Source organism: Dendrobates tinctorius, unplaced genomic scaffold (genome assembly GCF_039654945.1).
Source record: "Dendrobates tinctorius isolate UK_male_01 unplaced genomic scaffold, ASM3965494v1 ptg000036l, whole genome shotgun sequence".
Taxonomy (NCBI): Eukaryota; Metazoa; Chordata; class Amphibia; order Anura; family Dendrobatidae; genus Dendrobates; species Dendrobates tinctorius.
The window spans coordinates 13,005,565-13,028,877 of record NW_027361704.1 but is presented as its reverse complement, the minus strand read 5'-3'; the positions used below and the strand labels follow the sequence as shown (position 1 = coordinate 13,028,877).

The 23,313-nt window shown below is 43.6% G+C and overlaps 1 protein-coding gene across 1 annotated transcript in view; it reads left to right on the top strand.

Annotated features, from left to right (window-relative positions):
• DOCK2 (dedicator of cytokinesis 2) overlaps nucleotides 1-23,313 on the top strand; it is a 1,017,649-nt gene that overhangs the window by 536,841 nt on the left and 457,495 nt on the right. Inside the window, exon 29 of the mRNA XM_073573729.1 lies at nucleotides 3,735-3,829. Within this exon, the coding sequence (XP_073429830.1) occupies nucleotides 3,735-3,829 (95 nt within the window). The remainder of the gene's footprint in view (nucleotides 1-3,734; nucleotides 3,830-23,313) is intronic.

The following is a 23,313-nucleotide window of genomic DNA, read 5'->3' as shown; positions in this document are numbered from 1 at the left end:
ATGTAGTATGCATGTTGCATGCATGTGGTATATATGTAGTATGTATGTAGTATGTATGTTGCATGTAATATATATGTAGTATATATGTATGTTGCATGCATGTAGTATATATGTAGTATATACTACATGCAATGTACATATGTATGTTGCATGCATGTAGTATATATGTTGTATGTATGTTGCATGTAGTATATATGTAGTATATATGTTGCATGCATGTAGTATATATGTGGTATATATGTAGTATGTATGTTGCATGCATGTGGTATATGTAGTATGCATGTAGTATATATGTAGTACGCATGTTGCATGCATGTAGTATACAGTGGGGAAAAAAAGTATTTAGTCAGTCAGCAATAGTGCAAGTTCCACCACTTAAAAAGATGAGAGGCGTCTGTAATTTACATCATAGGTAGACCTCAACTATGGGAGACAAACTGAGAAAAAAAAATCCAGAAAATCACATTGTCTGTTTTTTTTTCATTTTATTTGCATATTATGGTGGAAAATAAGTATTTGGTCAGAAACAAAATTTCATCTCAATACTTTGTGATATATCCTTTGTTGGCAATGACAGAGGTCAAACGTTTTCTGTAAGTCTTCACAAGGTTGCCACACACTGTTGTTGGTATGTTGGCCCATTCCTCCATGCAGATCTCCTCTAGAGCAGTGATGTTTTTGGCTTTTCGCTTGGCAACACGGACTTTCAACTCCCTCCAAAGGTTTTCTATAGGGTTGAGATCTGGAGACTGGCTAGGCCACTCCAGGACCTTGAAATGCTTCTTACGAAGCCACTCCTTCGTTGCCCTGGCAGTGTGCTTTGGATCATTGTCATGTTGAAAGACCCAGCCACGTTTCATCTTCAGTGCCCTTGCTGATGGAAGGAGGTTTGCACTCAAAATCTCACGATACATGGCCCCATTCATTCTTTCATGTACCTGGATCAGTCGTCCTGGCCCCTTTGCAGAGAAACAGCCCCAAAGCATGATGTTTCCACCACCATGCTTTACAGTAGGTATGGTGTTTGATGGATGCAACTCAGTATTCTTTTTCCTCCAAACACGACAAGTTGTGTTTCTACCAAACAGTTCCAGTTTGGTTTCATCAGACCATAGGACATTCTCCCAAAACTCCTCTGGATCATCCAAATGCTCTCTAGCAAACTTCAGACGGGCCCGGACATGTACAGGCTTAAGCAGTGGGACACGTCTGGCACTGCAGGATCTGAGTCCATGGTGGCGTAGTGTGTTACTTATGGTAGGCCTTGTTACATTGGTCCCAGCTCTCTGCAGTTCATTCACTAGGTCCCCCCGCGTGGTTCTGGGATTTTTGCTCACCGTTCTTGTGATCATTCTGACCCCACGGGGTGGGATTTTGCGTGGAGCACCAGATCGAGGGAGATTATCAGTGGTCTTGTATGTCTTCCATTTTCTAATTATTGCTCCCACAGTTGATTTCTTCACTCCAAGCTGGTTGGCTATTGCAGATTCAGTCTTCCCAGCCTGGTGCAGGGCTACAATTTTGTTTCTGGTGTCCTTTGACAGCTCTTTGGTCTTCACCATAGTGGAGTTTGGAGTCAGACTGTTTGAGGGTGTGCACAGGTGTCTTTTTATACTGATAACAAGTTTAAACAGGTGCCATTACTACAGGTAATGAGTGGAGGAAAGAGGAGACTCTTAAAGAAGAAGTTACAGGTCTGTGAGAGCCAGAAATCTTGATTGCTTGTTTCTGACCAAATACTTATTTTCCACCATAATATGCAAATAAAATGAAAAAAAACAGACAATGTGATTTTCTGGATTTTTTTTTCTCAGTTTGTCTCCCATAGTTGAGGTCTACCTATGATGTAAATTACAGATGCCTCTCATCTTTTTAAGTGGTGGAACTTGCACTATTGCTGACTGACTAAATACTTTTTTCCCCCACTGTATATGTAGTATGCATGTTGCATGTAGTATATATGTAGTATATATGTATGTTGCATGCATGTAGTATATATGTAGTATGCATGTTGCATGCATGTAGTATATATGTTGTATATATGTATGTTGCATGCATGTAGTATATATGTAGTATGTTGCATGTAGTATATATGTTGCATACTACATGCATGCAACATGCATATATACAACATATATACTACATGCAACATACTACATATATACTACATGCATGCAACATACATATACAACATATATACTACATGCATGCAACATGCATATATACATGTTGCATGTAGTATATATGTAGTATGCATGTTGCATGCATGTGGTATATATGTAGTATGTATGTTGCATGTATGTAGCATGTAGTATGTATGTAGTATGTATGTATGTTGTATGAATGTAGTGTATATATGTAGTTTGTATGTAGTATGTATGTAGCATGTATGTAGCATGTTTTTTATTTTTTTTGTACATTCAACACATTAGCCAATGATGGGACAATAGTAGTCCCATCATCCGGCTAATGTGTCAATCACTGTCATGGTTGCAGGCGTCGCCCGATGGGACTTGTAGTCCCATCGGACGATCCTGCACAGACCCCCGCAGCCTGCACAGACCCCGGACAGTCGGTATAGACCACCGGCAGGCCGGCACAGCCCCCCGCAGCCTGCACAGACCCCCGGACAGTCGGTACAGACCACCGGCAGGCCGGCACAGCCCCCCGGCAGTCCGCACAGACCCCCGGTCAGTCGGCACAGACCCCCGGAAGGTCCGTACACCCCCCCCCCCGAGAGGCTGTACAAGGACAGAAAAGGGTTTTTCTTATTCCGATACCGGAAGTCCCATAGACTTGAATGGGACTTCCGGTATCGGAATCGGCAATACCCGATACTTTTTTTCGTATCGGGCCGATACCATCCGATCCGATATTTCAGGGTATCGGATGGTATCGCTCAACACTAGAGGTGAGGTGAAATTAAGAGGCGTGAGGTGAAAATGAAGAGGTGTGATGGGAAAATGAGAAAAGTGAGGTTCTGCTGCAGTATGAGGCTGTGTATAGAGAAGAGTGAGGCTCTGCAGGTGGAGGCTGTGTATAAGGCCATATTCACATGTTCAGTATTTGATCAGTATTTCTAAGCCAAAACAACGAGTGGGATAAAAATACAGAAGTCGTGACGTGTTTCTAATATAATTTTCCTATGATTGTATTACTCCAAGTTTTAGCTTACAAATACTGAGGTAAAAATTCTAACCAAATAACATGTGAACTAGGTCTAAAGGAGAAAATTGGTGCTGCAGAAGATGTAAGCTTTGTATACTTTATTGCAATTAGTGCAATTTCTCTCTGGATCAAGTGTTTCCAATTGTATATGAAAGAGGAGTGTGAGGTGAGGCCGGAGGAGGCGACTTTAAAGTAGAAAAGCTGTGCTGCAGAAAAATGCTGTGTATAAAAGAAGAGCGTGAGGTGCAGGAGGAGGCTGTGTAAAAAGAAGCAGCATGAGGTGCAGGAGGAATAAGGCCCCTTAACTGTCACTATTAAAAGTCATATTGGCAGTTGTTAATAGGTTAATATTGTGTTAAAAAAAATTGCTTCAACAAAATGGGGCCGGTTGTGTTCCGTGTACCAGTGTGGAAGCGTTGCTATGTTCAACAGCGACAATTTATGTGCAATTTAATCATTCTAATTTGTTATAACTAACCACAGTTAGTTACTATGCCTGGGCAATACCGGGCTCTTCAGCTAGTATATAATAATATAGTTTATATATTTTCTTCAATTTCTTCAAGGACTTTTTGATGGAGACATTTATAATGTTTAAAGACCTTATTGGAAAGAATGTCTATCCTTCAGACTGGATGACCATGAGCATGGTGCAGAACAGGTAAGGAAATCTTTTGTGCTATGTCTGTTATAATCACCCTGCACACAAAAAATGATGACCCATACACATAATGACGAGCCAAGATGTCACTCTGCTTCACCTGTTGTGGGACCATTCTCACGAAGACCACCATCAGCAAGAGCACCGCCCACACCTAAGATGGACCCAGTCCAAAATTTAAATGAATGCATAATGATGAATTCCACAGAGATAGCGGAGGGGCCGTGGCCGAGCTCTCTGAGCCAAAAACCCTACCTACCCACTCCACAATCCCGTCTGCAAGTCCCTCCCCGAAGCACAGAGGAAACCAAAATTTATCATAATGATTTAACAAAAACCAGGCTGCAGATTTTTACAATAAAGGTATGCATTAAATCAGTATGACTTCACCTATCTGCCCATACCTTTAGTTTAACATGGATGATCATGATGACAGGTTCTCTTTAAATCTTTCTGCCCTTGAGGTTAAAGAAAAATGACTCAAAGATGGATGGAAATAAAATCCCACAGGGTAAAAAGATGTAAAAATTAATATAACATATAAAAAAAATATAAAATATATATATATATATATATATATATATATATATATATATATATATATATATATAAAATTGATAACACAATATTTAAGTATAAAAATGCCTTTATTGAAATATTGGCACAGCAAATAAGTGCATAAAAAAAAATAATAAAATATACAACCACATTAGCAATATATGTATGGAAAATGGAAAAACCAATCCATAACAAAAGGCTTGATTTAATAAACTAGGTAATAAATAAAGTGACACAAAAGGTATAACAGAATAAGAAAAAATGTGTGCTCAAAGTGCAAGAGTGCAACTGTGCAAAAATTGAGATCACACTAAAAAATGTGCAACAAAACCTCAATAACCAAAGTGCAATGTATAAAATACCTGTAAGCCAAATGACGCTGTGCGGGTTGTATTTAAACGCGCCCCGACGCGCGTTTCGGAAATAAATCTCCTTCGTCAGGGGATAGATACCTTATATAGAACTTTGAATTACATAGTTGCACTCTTGCACTTTGAGCACACATTTTTTCTTATTCTGTTATACCTTTTGTGTCACTTTATTTATTACCTGGTTTATTAAATCAAGCCTATTGTTATGGATTGGTTTTTCCATTTTCCATACATATAATAAAATATACAACCACATTAGCAATATATTTTTTTATGCACTTATTTGCTGTGCCAATATTTCAATAAAGGCATTTTTATACTTAAATATTGTGTTATCAATTATTATATATATATATATATATATATATATATATATATGTGTGTGTGTGTTTTTTATATATTTTTTATGTGTTATATTAATTTTTACATCTTTTTACCCTGTGGGATTTTATTTCCATCCATCTTTGAGTCATTTTTCTTTTACATATATACCGGATGGTCTGCCATCCTTTGTTAGGGGGATTGGTTCAACCACATTTTTGAGTTAATATATTATCACACACGTTTATAAAATATTATATATAAATATTGTGAGTTTGAATTCTTTTCCTCTGTTTATCTGCCCTTGAGGTTGCCTATCACATATATGTTACCCATCAGTGTGCAGTCCTTTATTTTCTCAGACAGCATACGGACCCATAGATCTTCATTGATCTATACACAAATCCATTTTAAAAACAAATCTGTGTTACCAGTCCAAGAGACTCAGACCATGACCTATTCTCATTAGTTTTCCTTATCAGACTTGGCCATTAAAGTCTAGGGAGATTCATGTAAGATTGATGAAATATGGAAGAAATACTTTGTAGTTCAGTTTTTCATCTAGAGTTCTTCCATTTTTAACTGATCCATAAATGAAATGGTGTCATGCAAGTTGCATTTTAGTAGCATCTGTTTTTTTTCTTCACTAAATCAGGTTAGGTGCTTGACTTTTGTTATTCGTAGGCTCTTAGCAATGGATCAGTTAACAAAGAAGAACCTTATATAGAACTTTGAATTACATAGTATGTCTTCTGTGTTTTATACTTTAGTTTACAGTTTATTGTTTTTAAGGTTGAAATTAGAGTCCATTGAGTTCAACCTATGGTATCATGTTGATCCATTTGAAGGCAAAAATCTCCTGGGGCAGAAACTATTGACTCCATATTAGCTGAAAAATTCCTTGCCAACTTGATATACAGCAATCAGATAAGTTACCTGGATCAACGTCTCATCACAGATGCTATTGCCTATAACCTATAATAATATACACTGCTCAAAAAAATAAAGAGAACTCTTAAACAATAGAATATAACTCCCAAGTAAATCAAACTTCTGTGAAATCAAACTGTCCACTTAGGAAGCAACACTGATTGACAATCAACTTCACATGCTGTTGTGCAAATGGAAGAGACAGCAGATGGAAATTGGCAATTATCAAGACACCCTCAATAAAGGAGTGGTTCTGCAGGTGGGGACCATAGACCACATCTCAGTACCAATGCTTTCTGGCTGATGTTTTGGTCACTTTTGAATTTTAGTTGTGCTTTCACACTCATGGTAGCATGAGACGGACTCTACAACCCACAAAAGTGGCTCAGATAGTGTAGCTCATTCAGGATGGCACATCACTGCGAAATGTGGCAAGAAAGTTTGCTGTGTCTGTCAACGTACTGTCCAGAGGCTGGAGGTGCTACCAGGAGGCAGGACAGTACACCAGGAGACGTGTAGGGGGCCGTAGGAGGGCAACAACCCAGCAGCAGGACCGCTACCTATGCCTTTGTGCAAGGAGGAACAGGAGGAGAACAGCTAGAGCCCTGCAAAATGACCTCCAGCAGGCCACAAATGTGCATGTGTCTGCACAAATGGTTAGAAACTGACTCTATGAGGATGGCCTGAGGGCCCAACGTCCACAGATGGGGGATGTGCTCACAGTCCAACACCGTGCAGGATGCTTGGCATTTGCCACAGAACACCTGGATTGGCAAATTTGCCACTGGCGCCCTGTGCTCTTCACAGATGAAAGCAGGTTCACACTGAGCACATGTGTCAGACGTGACAGAGTCTGGAGATGCCATGGAGAGCGATCTGCTGCCTGCAACATCCTTCAGCATGACCGGTTTGGCAGTGGATCAGTAATGGTGTGGGGTGGCATTTCTTTGGAGGGCCGCACGGTGTTGGGCTGTGAGCACAACCCCCATCTGTGGACATCGGGGACTCATACCATCCTTATGTAGTCTCTGTGTGCACACTTTCGTCGATCGCACCCCGCAGGTCATCGACTTGCATTACTACAGAGATTTTCGGCCTACTGGTTAACCGTTTGATTTGGGATTTACCTACACGGTGTAATTCCACTCTGCACATTTTGCAGCAACTGTGGCAACAGCGACAAGCCCTGGTGCAGCATGTCCTTTTGCATAGCCTAGGACCATGCAGTACGGATGTGGTGCAAATCACGCTTATGAAGTGGGCACAGATGAAGGACCTCTGCACCCTTCTGCACAGCTTTGAAATGGCTACTAAAATGGACAATGCAGTCATCAGTATAACTATTCAGGTCATCTACATGCTGAAGCACAATTTCAATAGTCTGCGTGAGGAGGTGGTGGTTCCAGAGAAAGAGGAGGAAGCAGAGGAGGATGTGGAAGGAATAACAATATCTCAAATTTATTCGGTCGTCCATGACAGCACCACCTGAGAGAGGGGATCCGCCCTTTAGGAACAGGAAACCTACAGATACAAAAGGGTAGCACCTCTCCCACGCATCAGTTGGTTTCCTGTTCCTAGAGGACAGGACTCTCTACAGATCGTCCGTCATGGAGTCGTCGTTGAATACCCAGGCCGGCTGACCGACCCATGTAGCGAGGGGGTCTCCTACCTCGGTCAGTGCGGGGTCCCTGGAAGCGCCACGGTGGGGCCGGGTAGGTCACCACGGCAGTGGACGGAGCAGGTGGAGCAGGGGTCCGGTGGATGCCGTCTCCGAAACGCCAGCACCTGGTATGTATGCCCCGGTCCTGCTGCGCTTCCCCAGGCCCGGTCCTCCCGGTCAGTGCTGGCCCCTGGCGGCGCTCATGGCGGCGTGCGCGGGGGGGCTGGGGCATTCCGAGCAGGGGCGCTGCGCGGCTCCTTCGCGCGCGCTCCCGCAGGGCTCTGGTGAGCGGCGGAAGTGACGCGGCGGAAGGGGCGGAGCGATAGCGCCGATACCGGAAGTCGGGTGCCGGCCGGCCTCCGGCGCGCGCCGCGGGTGCACGCCTGTCCGGGGGTCGCGCGGCGACCCGGGTAAGGCGGGGGGGCCGGAGCATGGGGGAGGTAGCGCGAAAGGCCGGGTGGGTGGTGCTATGGCAGGATGCCTGCTGACCCGGACACCAGGAGGCCATATATAAGGCAGATGGGGACGCCGCTGGGGTGCTTCTGAAGGCCCCAGCAATGGATACAACGGAAGCCCCCTTAGACCAGCAGGACGAGGCGCAGGAGCGCCCGCAAAAACAGGCCACGACGAAACCTTAAGGCCCTCAACAAGTTTTTGGTCATACGTCCTTTTAAAATGGAAACAATTAAATCTGCAATAAAATTGCTGTTCCAAAACTGCTTTATGGTGGTGTTAGATTTAAAAGCCGCATACTACCATATACCCATCCATGCAGGCCATCAGCGGTTTCTCAGAGTGGCGGTTCAGTTGGATGGGTCAATTCGACATTTCCAATATGCGGCCCTCCCCTTTGGAGTGGCTGTCGCTCCCCGAGTATTTACTAAAGTAATAGCGGAGGTCATGGCCCATCAACGTGAATCGAACATTCTGGTGATCCCCTACCTGGACGATTTTCTTATTGTAGGTAAAACGGCGAATCATTGTTTACAACAGCTACAAAAGGCAATGTCTGCCCTAGAATGGTTAGGATGGTTGCTGAACGTCAAAACGTCTCGGTTGCAACCAATGAAAGTCCAACAATTCTTGGGCCTAACCCTGGATTCTGAAAAACAGGAATGCCGTCTGCCTCCGGAGAAGCTTGTTCGCCTCCATTATCAGATCCTGAACGCCTCCAATAACCCCACCATGTCCCTCAGGAAAGCCATGTCCCTTCTAGGCTCTCTTTCGGCCTGTATCCCGGCAGTCCAGTGGGCCCAGTTTCATGCAAGGAAACTACAGAGAGAGGTCTTATTACATCAAAAAGTCCTTGGGGGTTACTTGGAGGGTCAGCTAACCTTGTCCCGTAACACAAGGGAGTCCCTAGAGTGGTGGTTAGACAAGGATAACTTGTCTAAAGGGGTGCCCTGGGAGTATAACGTAACCCGCATAGTCACCACGGATGCTAGTCCTTACGGTTGGGGAGCTCATATGGGTGAAAAATTAGTCCAGGACCAATGGCAACATGATCAGTTAGGAATGTCATCTAACCTAAAAGAATTGACAGCAGTAGAACAGGCGGCTAAAAAGCTCCTTGTGTATCTACAGGGCCATCACGTGCGAGTGTTCTCCGACAATCAGGTCACCGTGGCATATATCAATCACCAAGGCGGGACCCGTTCCAGACCCCTGATGATTGTAGCAGAGCAGTTGTTCCATCTAGCAGAACAATACTTTCTATCTTTAACAGCGTTGCATATAAAAGGAAGAGACAACATCACGGCAGACTTTTTAAGCCGCAATCAGCTAAAGCAAAGGGAATGGTCCCTAAACACCTCCATATTCAATCTGATTGTTCAAAAGTGGGGATATCCAGAGGTAGACCTCTTCGCCACCAGAGACATCAGGCAATTGAAACAATTCTGCTCCCTAAATCCCAGAGAGAATCCTCTGGCGGTAGATGCCTTCCTGATAAAGTGGGACTTCAGACTAGCCTACGCCTTCCCTCCCCTATCTCTTCTACCCCTGGTGATGAGGAAAATCAGGAAAGACAGAGCGAGGGTTATAGTCATCGCTCCATTTTGGCCCAGGAGAGCATGGTTCTCATGCCTCAGGACCATGTCGGTGTCCGATCCTTGGGTTCTGCCAGACATCCCGGATCTCCTGTCCCAGGGCCCAGTCTTCCATCCTCAGGTGGCTGGCCTACATCTGACGGCGTGGAGTTTGAACGGTCATTATTAGAAGAGAAGGGCTTCTCCGCAGACCTAATTAACACCCTACTTAAGAGTAGAAAAATCATTACCACAAAAATTTGTCAGAATTTGGAAAAAATTCCTTCAAAACTCAGGAGTAGTCGCTGGGGATTCAGCGCCTATAATGCAGATATTAGAGTTCCTACAAAAAGGTCTGGACATGGGGCTCTCTACCAGTACCCTTAAAGTACAAGTGTCAGCCTTGGGGGCCCTGTTTAGCTGTAACATCGCTGGTAATTATTGGGTAAGCAGGTTCATTAAGGCGGCAGGTAGATCCAGGCCAATAATGAAGGATAGATTCATGCCGTGGGACTTGAACCTAGTCCTCACTGCTATGACGGAGACCCCATTCGAACCTATCTCGTCGGCTTCCCTAAAAAACCTGTCCCTCAAGGTAGCCTTCCTGGTAGCTCTAACATCAGCCCGCAGAATAAGCGATATCCAGGCTTTATCTAGGTGTCCTCCTTATTTACAGTTCAAAGAGGAAAGGGTAATACTTAGACCTGATCCAGCGTACTTGCCGAAGGTAGTTTCTAGTTTCCATAGGACACAGGAAATAGTTCTTCCATCCTTCCTCCCTAATCCAACTAACGAGAAGGAAAAGAAACTACACACCCTGGATGTCAGGAGAGGCCTCACAGAATATCTGACAGTCACCGATCCCTGGAAGAAAGATAATGCCCTATTTATCTCTCATCAAGGCCCCAGAAAAGGTTGTAGGGCATCAAAAAATACACTAGCCAGTTGGATTAGAGAGGCGATTTCAATAGCATACACCTCAAAGGGCAGGTCGCCACCCGAGAAGCTGAGGGCGCATTCCACCAGGGCCATGGCGACCTCATGGGCCGAAAGATCAGAAGTCTCCATTGACCAGATATGTAAGGCGGCTACTTGGTCCTCTCCGAGCACCTTTTATAGTCATTATAGGCTAGACCTGGGTGCTTCCACAGACCTCTCTTTTGGTATAAGGGTGCTGCAGGCTGTAGTCCCTCCCTAAAGCTGATATTACTCTCTGTAAATCTCTCAGGTGGTGCTGTCATGGACGACCGAATAAAGTCTTAGTTACTCACCGGTTAACGGTATTTTTCGGAGTCCATGACAGCACCCGTATATTCCCTCCCTTTAGTTTAATTGGGGTGTGCACGTCTATTTCTTGTAAATGCTCACTGGTGATAAAAGTTTATAATTGTAAAGAATACTGTACATAAATCATGCATTAACCTTGGAAGTCCTCTTGTGCTCTGTAATCCAACTGATGCGTGGGAGAGGTGCCACCCTTTTGTATCTGTAGGTTTCCTGTTCCTAAAGGGCGGATCCCCTCTCTCAGGTGGTGCTGTCATGGACTCCGAAAAATACCGTTAACCGGTGAGTAACTAAGACTTTCCTAACTGTCTTCTCGCAGGGAAGGTGTCTTACAGCAATTGACGGGGCTCATAGTACCAGACAAAGCTGTTAGTGATGGTGTAGGAACCGAGGAACAAATGGAGAAGGACGGGGTGATGGATGCACAACTGTCAGGAGAAGAAGAGGATAATGATCCCCATGGACTTTGACTTCATGGAAGCGCCCAACGCATGAGTGCCTTCTTGCTGAACTATCTTCAACATGATGTCTGTATTCTTAGGGCTAGAAATAGTGTTGACTACTGGGTTGCAACTCTTTTAGATCCTTAGTACAAGAGTATATTTAGCCAGATGCTTCCGGCCACCCCGGAAAGGGACGCGTACATGCTGGAGTATCGAAACACACTTGTATACAATCTTAAGAGTGGTTTTCCCCAAGACAGCAGTGAGACACACAGTGTGCATCCCAGTTATAGACGTCCAACCCTGTGAACATCAAGGTGTCATCGCAAAAAAGCTAGCAGTAGCAGTGTCAGTGGCATAAGCCCGTGCATCAGCACAACAGAGTACAAGTCTGACATGTGAATGTCTGGACAAGATGGTGCAGGAGTATCTGGAGCTCAATATCAATGCCATGAGCAGGGGTTTTGGACCCTTTTGCATTTTAGTCTTCAAAAATGGAAGAATTACATGAGCTCTCCTGTCACACCTTGGAGGTTTTGTCATGCCCGGCAGCCAGTGTTCTCTTAGAACGTGTCTTCAGCGCTGCTGTTGGTGTCCTGATGGATAAGCACATCCGTCTGTCTCCTGAAAGCATATCCCACCTATCTTTCATCAAAAGGAATAAGCCATGGATCTCCAATGACTTTTGCACTCTAGTCGCAGACTTAGGCGATGGTGTAGTTTTTAGTGTCATGCATTCATCTCGCATTATTGCAGTCTGTGCCATCTTTGTGGTGGCTTTTGTGCCTGCTGTTGCTACTGCTGCTGATATTACTAACAATTTTTTCAAATGTAAAGACTCCAAGTTTTGGGTCTCCATTTGGTAGGTTGCCTGTATTGGAAGGTGTGTCAGAGGCCTGTTATACTGTGGGGAAATTGATGCCACTTTAGTGGTTTGTGACAGTAATTTTTTGAAACTTGAAGAATCCAAGTTGGGTCTTCTTCGTGTGTTGCCTGTAGAAGTAGTGCTCCCAGATATACAGGCCTGCACTTACTTTCAGTCAACTGCCTGTGTTACTTTCCTTATGTTTTTCTACCAATAGTACTGTAGGAAACTGATTTTTGCGCTGGAAAAAAAAATTGGAGGTATTAGGGCTCCCAGCAGTGAAGGCTTACACTGCTCCCTTAACCACCTGGTCCTCATTGAAACTGCAATTCCAAGTTGTAAATGCTTGCTCAGACCCTGTCTCATGCATGGCCCATGCTTGACTTCTGCGCCAATATAAAATTTATATTGGGAGTAAATTGATGCCACTAATTTGAGCTTTTTGGGCAGCTTTTTGCTCCCCCTGAAGGTGTTGTCTAGGCATTTGATTTTGCCTCCCACTGAATTCAATGAGGTTCGGATATGTTGGCCGAACTGTTCGGCAAACATCTATATGATCGCCAAATCTGAACCGAACTGAATCTTAAAAGGTTTTCTCATCTCTAATGGCCACCACAGCCACCCATACAGTATGATATACACAAGAGCCCTCCAATATATTGTAAGATATCACGCACAGTGTGAGAAAGACTAAGTGCTACATGAGGGGAAGAAAGTTCAAACACTAGGAAAAGGGTGAGTGGAGACCCCTAGTCAGATTTGAGAATACCCTACCTGCCCTAGCATCAGTCCCCACTGTAAACTAAAGACAAAATGTTACAAGGGGAATGAACTTGGCTTGAGCAGGCTCAGAGAGGTAACACAAAATGCCCTCAAACAGCTCCAGAGAGGAAGTTAGCTGACTGCTATACAGTAGCTTCAAGCCTTCACAAGGGAAAATATGAATATCACGAGCGACTCTGCAGCAGACTGGGGATTTATAGATACCCAGGTCCAAGGGTGTCAGGTAAAGCCGGAGGGAGGTTGCCGCTGGGTCCAAGAGTCAGAAGGATTAAGGAGGTGTCTCTAATGCCAAACGCAGAGACATTCTGCAGCCAGATGCAGAGCAACAGTCTGTTGCATCTGACACACCAGTGACATATGTCCACCACAGACCTCTATACAATATAAAGAGTTGCAGTGACCATATTTTATAATGTCCCCAACAGCTCCTAATACAATATGGTCACCACAGCCCCAAATGCAGTATGATCACCATACTTTGTTGATTTGCCATTATTTTGCAAAATAACATAAGAAAAGTAGAAAAAAGCTTTTACTTATCTAATCCGGGCTCATCGTCCAACACAGCAACCGTCTCTTCTTCTATCTGGTGCAGCAGTGGACACTAAATGGTGCAATGGCATCACTGTAATGCACCATCTGACATGCCCTGCATGCGCCGTCTCCAGCAAGGCAAAGGCCTGAAGTAACCTGCATTCTGATGGAGTTCCTGGCGAAAAAGGGAGATGATTACAGCTGTTTTGCTCTTGTAACAGGCATTGCTCACATCAATTGCATTCACGTCTTCTAGTCGGAAATACAATTGAGTGCCGGGTGGGAGCAGTGTTAGTGACTCACTGATACTGCTCCCTATTTGTCTGCACCCCAGCCACCAGTGTGCTTAAAGAATAGCCCCCTCTGAGAGGTAGGAGGTAGCATCATAGACGGGTGCCTACCCTGCCTATCCCTCATCCCAGCCCTTCTTAAAGCCACCTGTGGTCTACAGAACAGAGAGACCGGTAGTGCAGGGAGATCATGTCTCCCCCCTGTAATGCAGGGTCTTAACTATATCGACATGCTACATACATTGATATAGTTAAGAGTAGAAGTAGCTCTAGGTGGGCCCTTCAAGGAAGGGTCACATGGCAATTGCACCCTCTGCCACCACCTTCCCTGGTAGATACACCACTGCAACCATGTCTTGGTAAGTTTGCGTTTGTTCCATACTCCTTCAATTTTTTAATGATGGATTCAACAGTGCTCCACAAGATGTTCAGAGCTTGGGCTATTTTTTTTTAACCTAACCCTGCTTTACTCTTCTCCTCAGCCTTATCCCTGACCTGTCTGATATGTGCTTTGGTTTTCTTCATACTGTTTCATCCCTAATGTTAACGTCCTCAAATAGCCCTCCAAAACTTTCATAGAACAGCTATAGTTATACTGAGAATAAATTACACACAGTTGGACTCAATTTACTAACTATGTGACTCCCGGGTGTATCTGACTATATTGAACTGAATACAAGTGCATATCACAATTTTCAGATTTATGTTCTTAAAATATTTAGAAAACCATGTATCATTTCATCAGTTGTAATGTCACTGACCTCTATATATTGACCTATTATATTTGTATTTACTGTATGTAATCCATCTCTAAAATCCTGTTGGCTCCAGCAGTGATTTTACAGTACACGGCAGATGAATTGCTGGCTTTTATTCTATCTATCAATGTAATATACAGGGTGGGCCATTTATATGGATACACCTGGGTGGGCCATGTATATGGATATACCTAAATAAAATGGGAATGGTTGGTGATATCAACTTTCTGTTTGTGGCACATTAGTATATGGGAGGGGGAAAACTTTTCAAGACAGGTAGTGACCATGGTGGCCATTTTGAAGTTGGCCATTTTGGAGCCAACTTTATAAATGGCCTACCCAGTTGTTTCCATATAAATGGCCCACCCTGTATATGCATATATACTATATATATATATATATGTGTGTGTGTTACTGACATCTATATAGCTATGCATCCTATGTGTATACGTCTATTCTATTCTAGCCTGTCACTCTGTGATTTTCAGTATGCGGCACATGAATTGCCAGCTTTTATTCTATCTATCTACAAGTTTACATACCCTAGCAGAATTTTTGCTTTCTTGGCCTTTTGTTTCAGAGAATATGAATGATAACACCAAAACTTTTTCTCCACTCATGGTTAGTGGCTGTGTTTTCTCTTTTTAAATTATAATGAAAACCCAAAATAGCCAAATGACCTTGATCAAAAGTTCACATACCCTGATGATTTTGGCCTGATAACATTCAGAGAAGTTGACACAAATGGGTTTGAATGGCTACTAAAGGTCACTACTAAAGGTGTGCATAATAGCTGAGTAAGTTTCTGGGATCCAGACAGACTCTTGCATCTTTCATCCAGCCACTGACATTTCTGGATTGTGAGTCTTGAGGAAAGCAAAAAAATTGTCAACGGATCTACGGGAAAAGGTAGTTGAACTGTATAAAACAGGAGCAGGATACAAAAAGCTATCCAAGGAATTGATAATGCCAGTCAGCAGCATTCAAACTGTGATTAACAAATCTAAAATGAAGGGCTCTGTAAAAACAAAACTACGGTCAGGTAGACCAACAAAGATTTCATCCACAACTGCCAGGAAAATTGTTCAGGATGCAAAGAAAAGCCCATAAACAACATCAGCTGAAATACTGGACTCTCTGAAAACTAACGGTGTGACTGTTTCAAGATGCACAATAAGGAGGCACTTGAAGAAAAATGGGCTGCATGGTCAAGTCACCAGAGGAAAGCCATTACTGTGAAAATTCCACAAAGTATCTTGCCTACAATACGCAAAACAGCACAGAGACATGACTCAAAACATCTGGAACAAGGTAATTTGAAATGATGAAACCAAAATTGAACTTTTTGACCAAAAAATAGCAGCCTACAGCAGTCCAGAAAAGGCACATCCATGAGATGCACCAATTCTGGCACTTTGCCAGCCTCTTCTCACTTGCCCTATAGTGGTGGAAAGTGGGGTTTATATTTGTGGGGTTGATGTCACCTTTGTAGTGTCAAGTGACATCAAACCCACCACCAGCTTACCAGCCTGAGAATACCAGCCCCCAACTGTGAGTTTTATCTGGCTGGTTATCAAAAATAAGGGGGAACCCACACCGTTTTTTTAATTACCGTATTTATTTACAGTGCAGGAGCGGCAGTTGAATACTCCCATTCGCCGCTCCTGCTGTCACTGTTATTAGCAGCATAAGGGTTAGGCTGATGGGAGTAATAGTCCCATCAGCCACAGCCTGCTGTCTCTTTTATTACTTAAGTGTAACTCTCATCATTCTCCCCTGCTTGCGGCCATCGCCAGCAGAGCAGGGGAGAATGATGAGAGTTTTTCTTTTTTAATAAATTTGCAAACATTTCTACATTTCTGTTTTTTTCAGTCAAGATGGGGTGCAGAGTGTACATTAATGAGAAAAAAATGAACTTTGTTTCATTGCAGCCATTTGGTAAATTCAAAAAAGAGTGAAAAATTTAAAGGGTTCTGAATACTTTCCATGCCCACTGTAAGTGGTATGCTGTACAAGGAGAGGGGCCCATACATATTTCATGCAGAGGGGCCCTAAGCTGTGAATGTCTGTCTCTGTGTAGGTCGGTGCTTCCTAGACGCCGAATGGCAAGAGATTTGTGGACTTCCCATTCAACCTCCAGGTACCACTGACCTGAATGCTGGGCCGGAGTCACGTGAATCGATCTGCTCATCTCTAGTTCCGAACCAGGGTAGAAAGAAATGTTAAATGTGTGTGACTCGAGAAGTGGTAGGGGAGTGGCCAACATTTGGCATGGCAAACCAAGTGCTACATACTATCTGGCTCACTTTCTGTTCATCAAAAGTTTACAGGCATGCCAAAAGCTCATCATGGGAACGTAGCCTTAACCGGTTTTTCCCTCACTAAACTCTTCCCTCTCATATCTATTTTGAATAAATCAACAAGGTTAATTTTTCTGTCCATCCATTTTACCTGTTCGTCCTCTGTTTGCAAGTCATACCAGTGGTTTCTTACCTGCTGTACAGTAGATTACAGTGTAATGTTATCACTCATCATCAAAGTTTCAACAGTTTCCCCCACACGCCATGAACTCAGTATATGGCCACGTTCACACTATAAGTGTTTGCTCAGTTTCTTATCAGTATTGATAAGTCAAAACCAAGAGTCAAACAATCAGAGGAAAAATATAATAGAAACACGTCACCACTTCTGCATTTTTCAACCATTTTTTTTTTACTTCCAAATACTGAAATAAAATACTGACCAAATCCTGAACATGTGAATGTGGCCTAAATCTGTACACATATACACACTTAGTTGCTGTCAGGTTGCTTTTTCATATGGCTTTACTTGTATAACTTTTAATATTTAACATAACAAATGGCTTGACCATGCATAAACTTACAATATTTATCTCTCATGTCAAACCTATTTCTTCAGATTGTAAGCTTGAGGCCATGTTCAGTATTTGGTCAGTATTTATAGAATAGATAGATGTCAGTGACATATACAATTACTACTGTGTGTGTGCAGCTTACTGTACATGTATTTAGTTATTAAAAGATTATTTTTCTGCAAAATATGGCATGGGCTCCTGCGTAATTTTCTTAACCAGCAGAGGGAAAGTCGACGGTTGAGGGCAGATGTTTATAGCCTGGGAAGGGGGTAATAACCATGGAGCTTTCCAGGTAATTAATATCAATTTACAGCTGTATACTTAGCCTTTACTGGCTATTAAAATGGGGGACCCCCCAAAAAACCTGGCAAACAGCTGCAGGCTGATATTAATAAGATAATCCTTTAATCGTCCCACCATGGGGAAATTCAGAGCATTACAGCAGCAAGGCAGGAACAAGTACAGATACACATGCATAAAGGCATTACATTGACAGTAGGTAGGTACATATACGAAAAAAAAAAAAAGATAGATCCAAAGTTGTGATAGTCCGGTTATATCAGTTCACTGTTTGGGTCGTTCTCCGTTTTGGACAGTGCTGGTTATACAGCCTAACTGCAGCAGGAAGGAAGGACTTTCGATAGCGCTCCCTCTCACATTTAGGATGAAGTAGCCGGTCACTGACAGTACTGCACATCTTTGTCATGGTCTCATGCATGGGATGGGAATCATTCTGCACCATGTAGCTTACCTTGGCCAGTATCCTCCTGTCGCCTACTTCCTGAACTGGATCAAGGGGGCATCCCAGGACAGAGCTGGCCCTTCTAATCAGTTTGTCCAGCCTATTCCTGTCCCTGGTTGATATACCACTACCCCAGCACGCCACACCAAAGAAGATGACTGATGCCACAACAGAGTTGAAGGATGCAAGGAGTGCCCCCCTAACTCCAAAAGCTCTCAGCCTTCTGAGCAGATAAAGCCTACTGTGGCCCTTCCTGTACACTGCATCCAAGTGATGGGCCCAGTCAAGCTTATTATTGAGGATCACACCAAGGTACTTATAGGTGTCGACTATCTCAATGTCATTTCCCTGAATGATCACCACTCACCACTCTGGTGTATTTTTTCCCTTGCGAAAGTCCACCACCAATTCCTTGGTCTTCCCGGAATTAATCCTAAGGTGGTTCCTCTGACACCACTCCACAAAAGCTTGGTTAGTATCTCTGTACTCTCTTTCATCTCCTCCTGTGATGAGGCCTACTATTGCAGAGTCATCAGAATACTTCTGCAAGTAGCAGCTAGATGAGTTGCACTTAAAATCCGCGGTGTACAGTGTGAAGAGAAAAGGGGCAAGAACTGTACCTTGAGGTGTCCCTGTATTGCAGATCACCGTGTCTGACACACTGTCCCGAACCTTTACAAACTGAGGTCGGTTCGTGAGGTAGTTAAGGATCCAGGTGGAGAGTTGGAGGTCCACGCCAACAAGGCCCAGCTTGTCTCTCAGTAGACCTGGCTGTATGGTATTAAAAGCACTAGAGAAATCGAAGAACATTATTCTCACAGTGTTCCCAGGTTTCTCCAGGTGAGAGAGAGTCCTATCTAGAAGGTGGATAATGGCATCATCCACACCAATGCCCGGCCTGTAGGCAAACTGGAGAGGGTCCATATCCGAGCTCACTAGAGCAGGGTTCCCCAACTCCAGTCCTCAAGGCCCACCAACAGGTCATGTTTTCAGGATTTCCCTTGTATTGTACAGGTGATGCAATTATCACCTGGGCAATACTAAGGAAATCATGAAAACATGACCTGTTGGTGGGCCTTGAGGACTGGAGTTGGGGAACCCTGCACTAGAGGATGGAAACGTGTGAGAACCAATCTCTCTAGTACCTTCATCAGGTGTGATGTCAATGCTACAGGTCTATAGTCATTAAGGTCTTTTGGATAAGGTTTCTTCGGAACTGGTACCACACACGATAATTTCCACAGTTGTGGTACTATACCTATTCTCAGGCTCATATTGAACAGATTTGTTATGATCTCACTCAGCTGGTGCCAGCAGGTTCTGATTAGCCTTGCACTGATGCCGTCAGGACCTGCAGCCTTCAATACTTTTATCTTATACAGTTCTTTTGCAACCTGGGTACTTGTCAACTGAGGTTATTGTAGCAGAGAGGTGTGAATGGTATGCAGGGGCAGGAGCAGCCAGTGTGTGACTAAATCTGTTAAAGAATAGATTAAGTTCATTAAGCCCCTCTTTATCTACAACCATCCTGGAGACAGTCTGTCTATGCCCAGAAATAGACTTTAGACCCTCCCAGACTTCATGAATCCTTTTCTGTGACAATTTCAGTTCAATCTTTCTCTTATAATTAGCCTTTCCTTGCCTGATTAGATTCTTCAGATCTTTCTGCACATCTCTCAGCCTGGCTTTGTCATCTGATCTGAAGGCCAACTTCTTCTCTTTGAGAAGAGCCTTTATTCCGGGGCTGATCCATGGTTTATTGTTAGAGAAGCACCTCACTACTTATGTGGGTACCGTGTTGTCTACACAGAAATTAATGTAGTCCGTTATACAGTGTGTGAGACCATCCATGTCATCACCATAGGAATCTTGCAGCATATCCTAAGTGGTTGTTTCAAAGCAGTCTCTCAGAGCATCATCACTCTCCTCAGTCCATATCCTCACTGTGCGAGTGACAGCAGGTTCTCTCTGTACAAGTGGCTTGTAGACGGGTTGGAGGTGCACTAGGTTGTGATCCGATCTTCCAAGGGGCGGTAGGGTTGACGAGGCATATGCCCCTCTCACATTGGCAAAGAACAAGTCCAATATTTTGTTGTCTCTAGTGAGGCAGGTAACATACTGTGTGCAACCAGGTAGTATGGATTCTGGAGACACATGATTGAAGTCTCCCGAAACCAGAAGGAGTGCATGGGGGTGAAGGGACTGCATCATGCTCATTGTGGATTGTAGGACCTCAGTGGCGGCATCAGCTTTCGCAGAAGGGGGGACATATGCAGCTATCATGATTACATGCGATAGTTCCCTCGGTAAATAAAAAGGTCTCATGCCCACAGCTAATAGCTCAATGTCCTTACAGCATGTTTGCTCTTTGACCACGATATGCCTAGAGTCACACCATCTATCATTCACAAATATCGCCAGCCCTCCGCCTTTCCTCTTACCGCTCTCCCTTGTCTCGTTGGATGGCTTTAAACGCATTCGCGAGGACAGGACAACAGTGTCCGGAGTACCTTCGGTGAGCCAGGTCTCTGTAAACAGCAACATACTGCACTCCCTTAATTCCCGATGATTTCTGGTCAGCGCCGACAGTTCGTCCATCTTATTCCCGAGTGACCTCACATTGCCCATAATGACGGAGGGAAGAGCAGGTCTATAGCGCCTTCTTCTAGCTTTCCTGAGGGCTCCAGCTCTGCAATTTCTTCTCTTAGTCCTCCTTGTTTCTGGTAGAATGTCCTCTGGTCTATTAGCAGCATGCTGTCTTGCTGTAGCCCTAAGCAGCAGTATAGCTTCTCTGGAGTAGACAATAGGGTCTTTCAGTTCCTGGATTTCCCAACACAATAGATCCAAGTAAAAACAAGGTAAAAAGTCCATCGAAGATCCAGGTCCTCTTATGGTTTTCCATAGTGCAATGTCCTTTGGAGTAACAATAAAAAAGAGAAAGGAAAATAGAAAAAATAGAGAAAAAAGGAGAGCAAAGAAGGAGCTACTGTAACAGGCTGCCACTCCAGCGGCGCCAGGAAGTACTAAAAGTACTGATGACCTAGGAAGGGGCCATGCTGGATTGCTGTTTTTTTCAAAGGAGATCGGTGTGTAAAAATTGGACAGTATATCGGATGGTCCGAGTGCTGTGCGATTTATTTTTTTTCTCGCACCCATTCTATTCTATTTCCGAATGCGATTTGATTTCCGATTACAGCATGCTGCTGTTTTTTTCCAGTCCAATCTTGATTTGATCCAAGCTGGAAAAAAAACGCAGAAAAACACACAATGATAGATTAACATTGGTCCAAATGCATTCTGATTTTTAATCTGATTAAATTTGACCGATTTCATTGTAAGTGAGAATGAGCAAAAAGGCTTCTTTTACACTTGCCGTGTTTTTTTGGCCCGTTATTATGGGCCGTATTGCCGAAATTTTCATGGTCTGCCGCAAAAATCTTCTCGGATTTCTGCAGGCCTTCGAAGTGATAAACAGGAAGTACATGAGAGTGTCCTAGTAAAAATACGGAGTTCCGCAAATGCGGTCTTCACGGTGTACCACAAAATCAACACACTGGGCAAGCTTCCGTTGTTTTTGCTGCCCCATTGATTTCAATGGGGGCCGTGTCTATAAGCCATAAAAAATATCGAGCAAGCTCGATATTTTTTCACGGTTGTAAATATGGCCCTCACAGCCATACGGCGCGCTGACATTTTTTTATGGCCTGTTTTTGCGGCCCCATAAAAATCTATTGGGGCCGCAAAAGCAGCCCGCAAAAACACGGTAAGTGTTAAAGAACCCTAAGACAAAACCAGGAGTGGGTGAAAAATGTCAAGGTGGTGCATGAGTGACTATTATACTTTTCCTTTGACTGATCCACCCCTGATTTTGGCTTACGAATACTGATGTAAAATACTGACCAAATATTGAACGTTTGAATGTGACCTGAGAGCAAGGCCCTTATTTGTCTTGCTTGAATTGGTGAATTGTGTGTCACACTTTCGTGGTTAAACATGTATGTGAATAAATGGTATTGGTGTCATCAGTGTTTTGGATCATCAGTGTTTGGTCCAGGTGTCTGTTTTTAATGTCAGTGTGTCATCAGTATATGGTCTGGGTGTCCGTTTTTGGCATCAGTGTGTCATCAGTGTTTTTTTTACAGATAGGTGGATGAATTACAAAGCTACTCAGATACTTGGCAGTGTAATATGTATGGTACACACATGCCATCAGAGTGCTGTATGTTTTTTTTCATGGACCCATAATCTTGAATTGGCTTTTTTTATCTGTAATACCAGAGGAAAACTGGCATATTTCCAAGAGTTTGCATAGACATGGTCCATGAAAAAAACCTGGAAATGTGAATAGCATCATAGATTATAATGGGTACATTTTTGCATCAATGAAAAAAAAAAAGCCATAACACATACACAGCGTCGGACTGGAACACCTTGGGCCACCAGAGAAAATCATTCTTGGGGCCCACTATGTAGCTACATTGAGATAAATAAAAGACCACCAATTGTGCGGTAAAACACACTAATATCAGGGTATAATATAAGGTAGTACAAATCTTAATTATGTAGCAGGAGTTTGGGTAGCCTCCCTCATAGAATATAATGCAGCCATCTCAAAGAATATAATGCTGCCCCCTCATAGGGTGTAATGCTGCCTCCTCAGAGGGTATAATGCTGCCTTCTCATAGGGTATAATGCACCCCCTCATAGGGTATAATGATGCCCCCTCATAGGGTATAATGATGCCCCCTCATAGGGTATAATGATGCCCCCTCATAGGGTATAATGCTGCCTCCTCAGAGTGTATAATGCTGCCTTCTCATAGGGTATAATGCACCTCCTCATAGGGTATAATGCTGCCCCCCCATAGGGTATAATGCACCCTCTCATAGGGTATAATGCTTCCCCCTCATAGGGTATAATGCTGCCCCCTCATAGGGTATAATGCTGCCCCCTCATAGGGTATAATGCTGCCCCCTCATAGGGTATAATGCTGCCCCCTCATAGGGTATAATGCACCCTCTCATAGGGTATAATGCTGCCAAC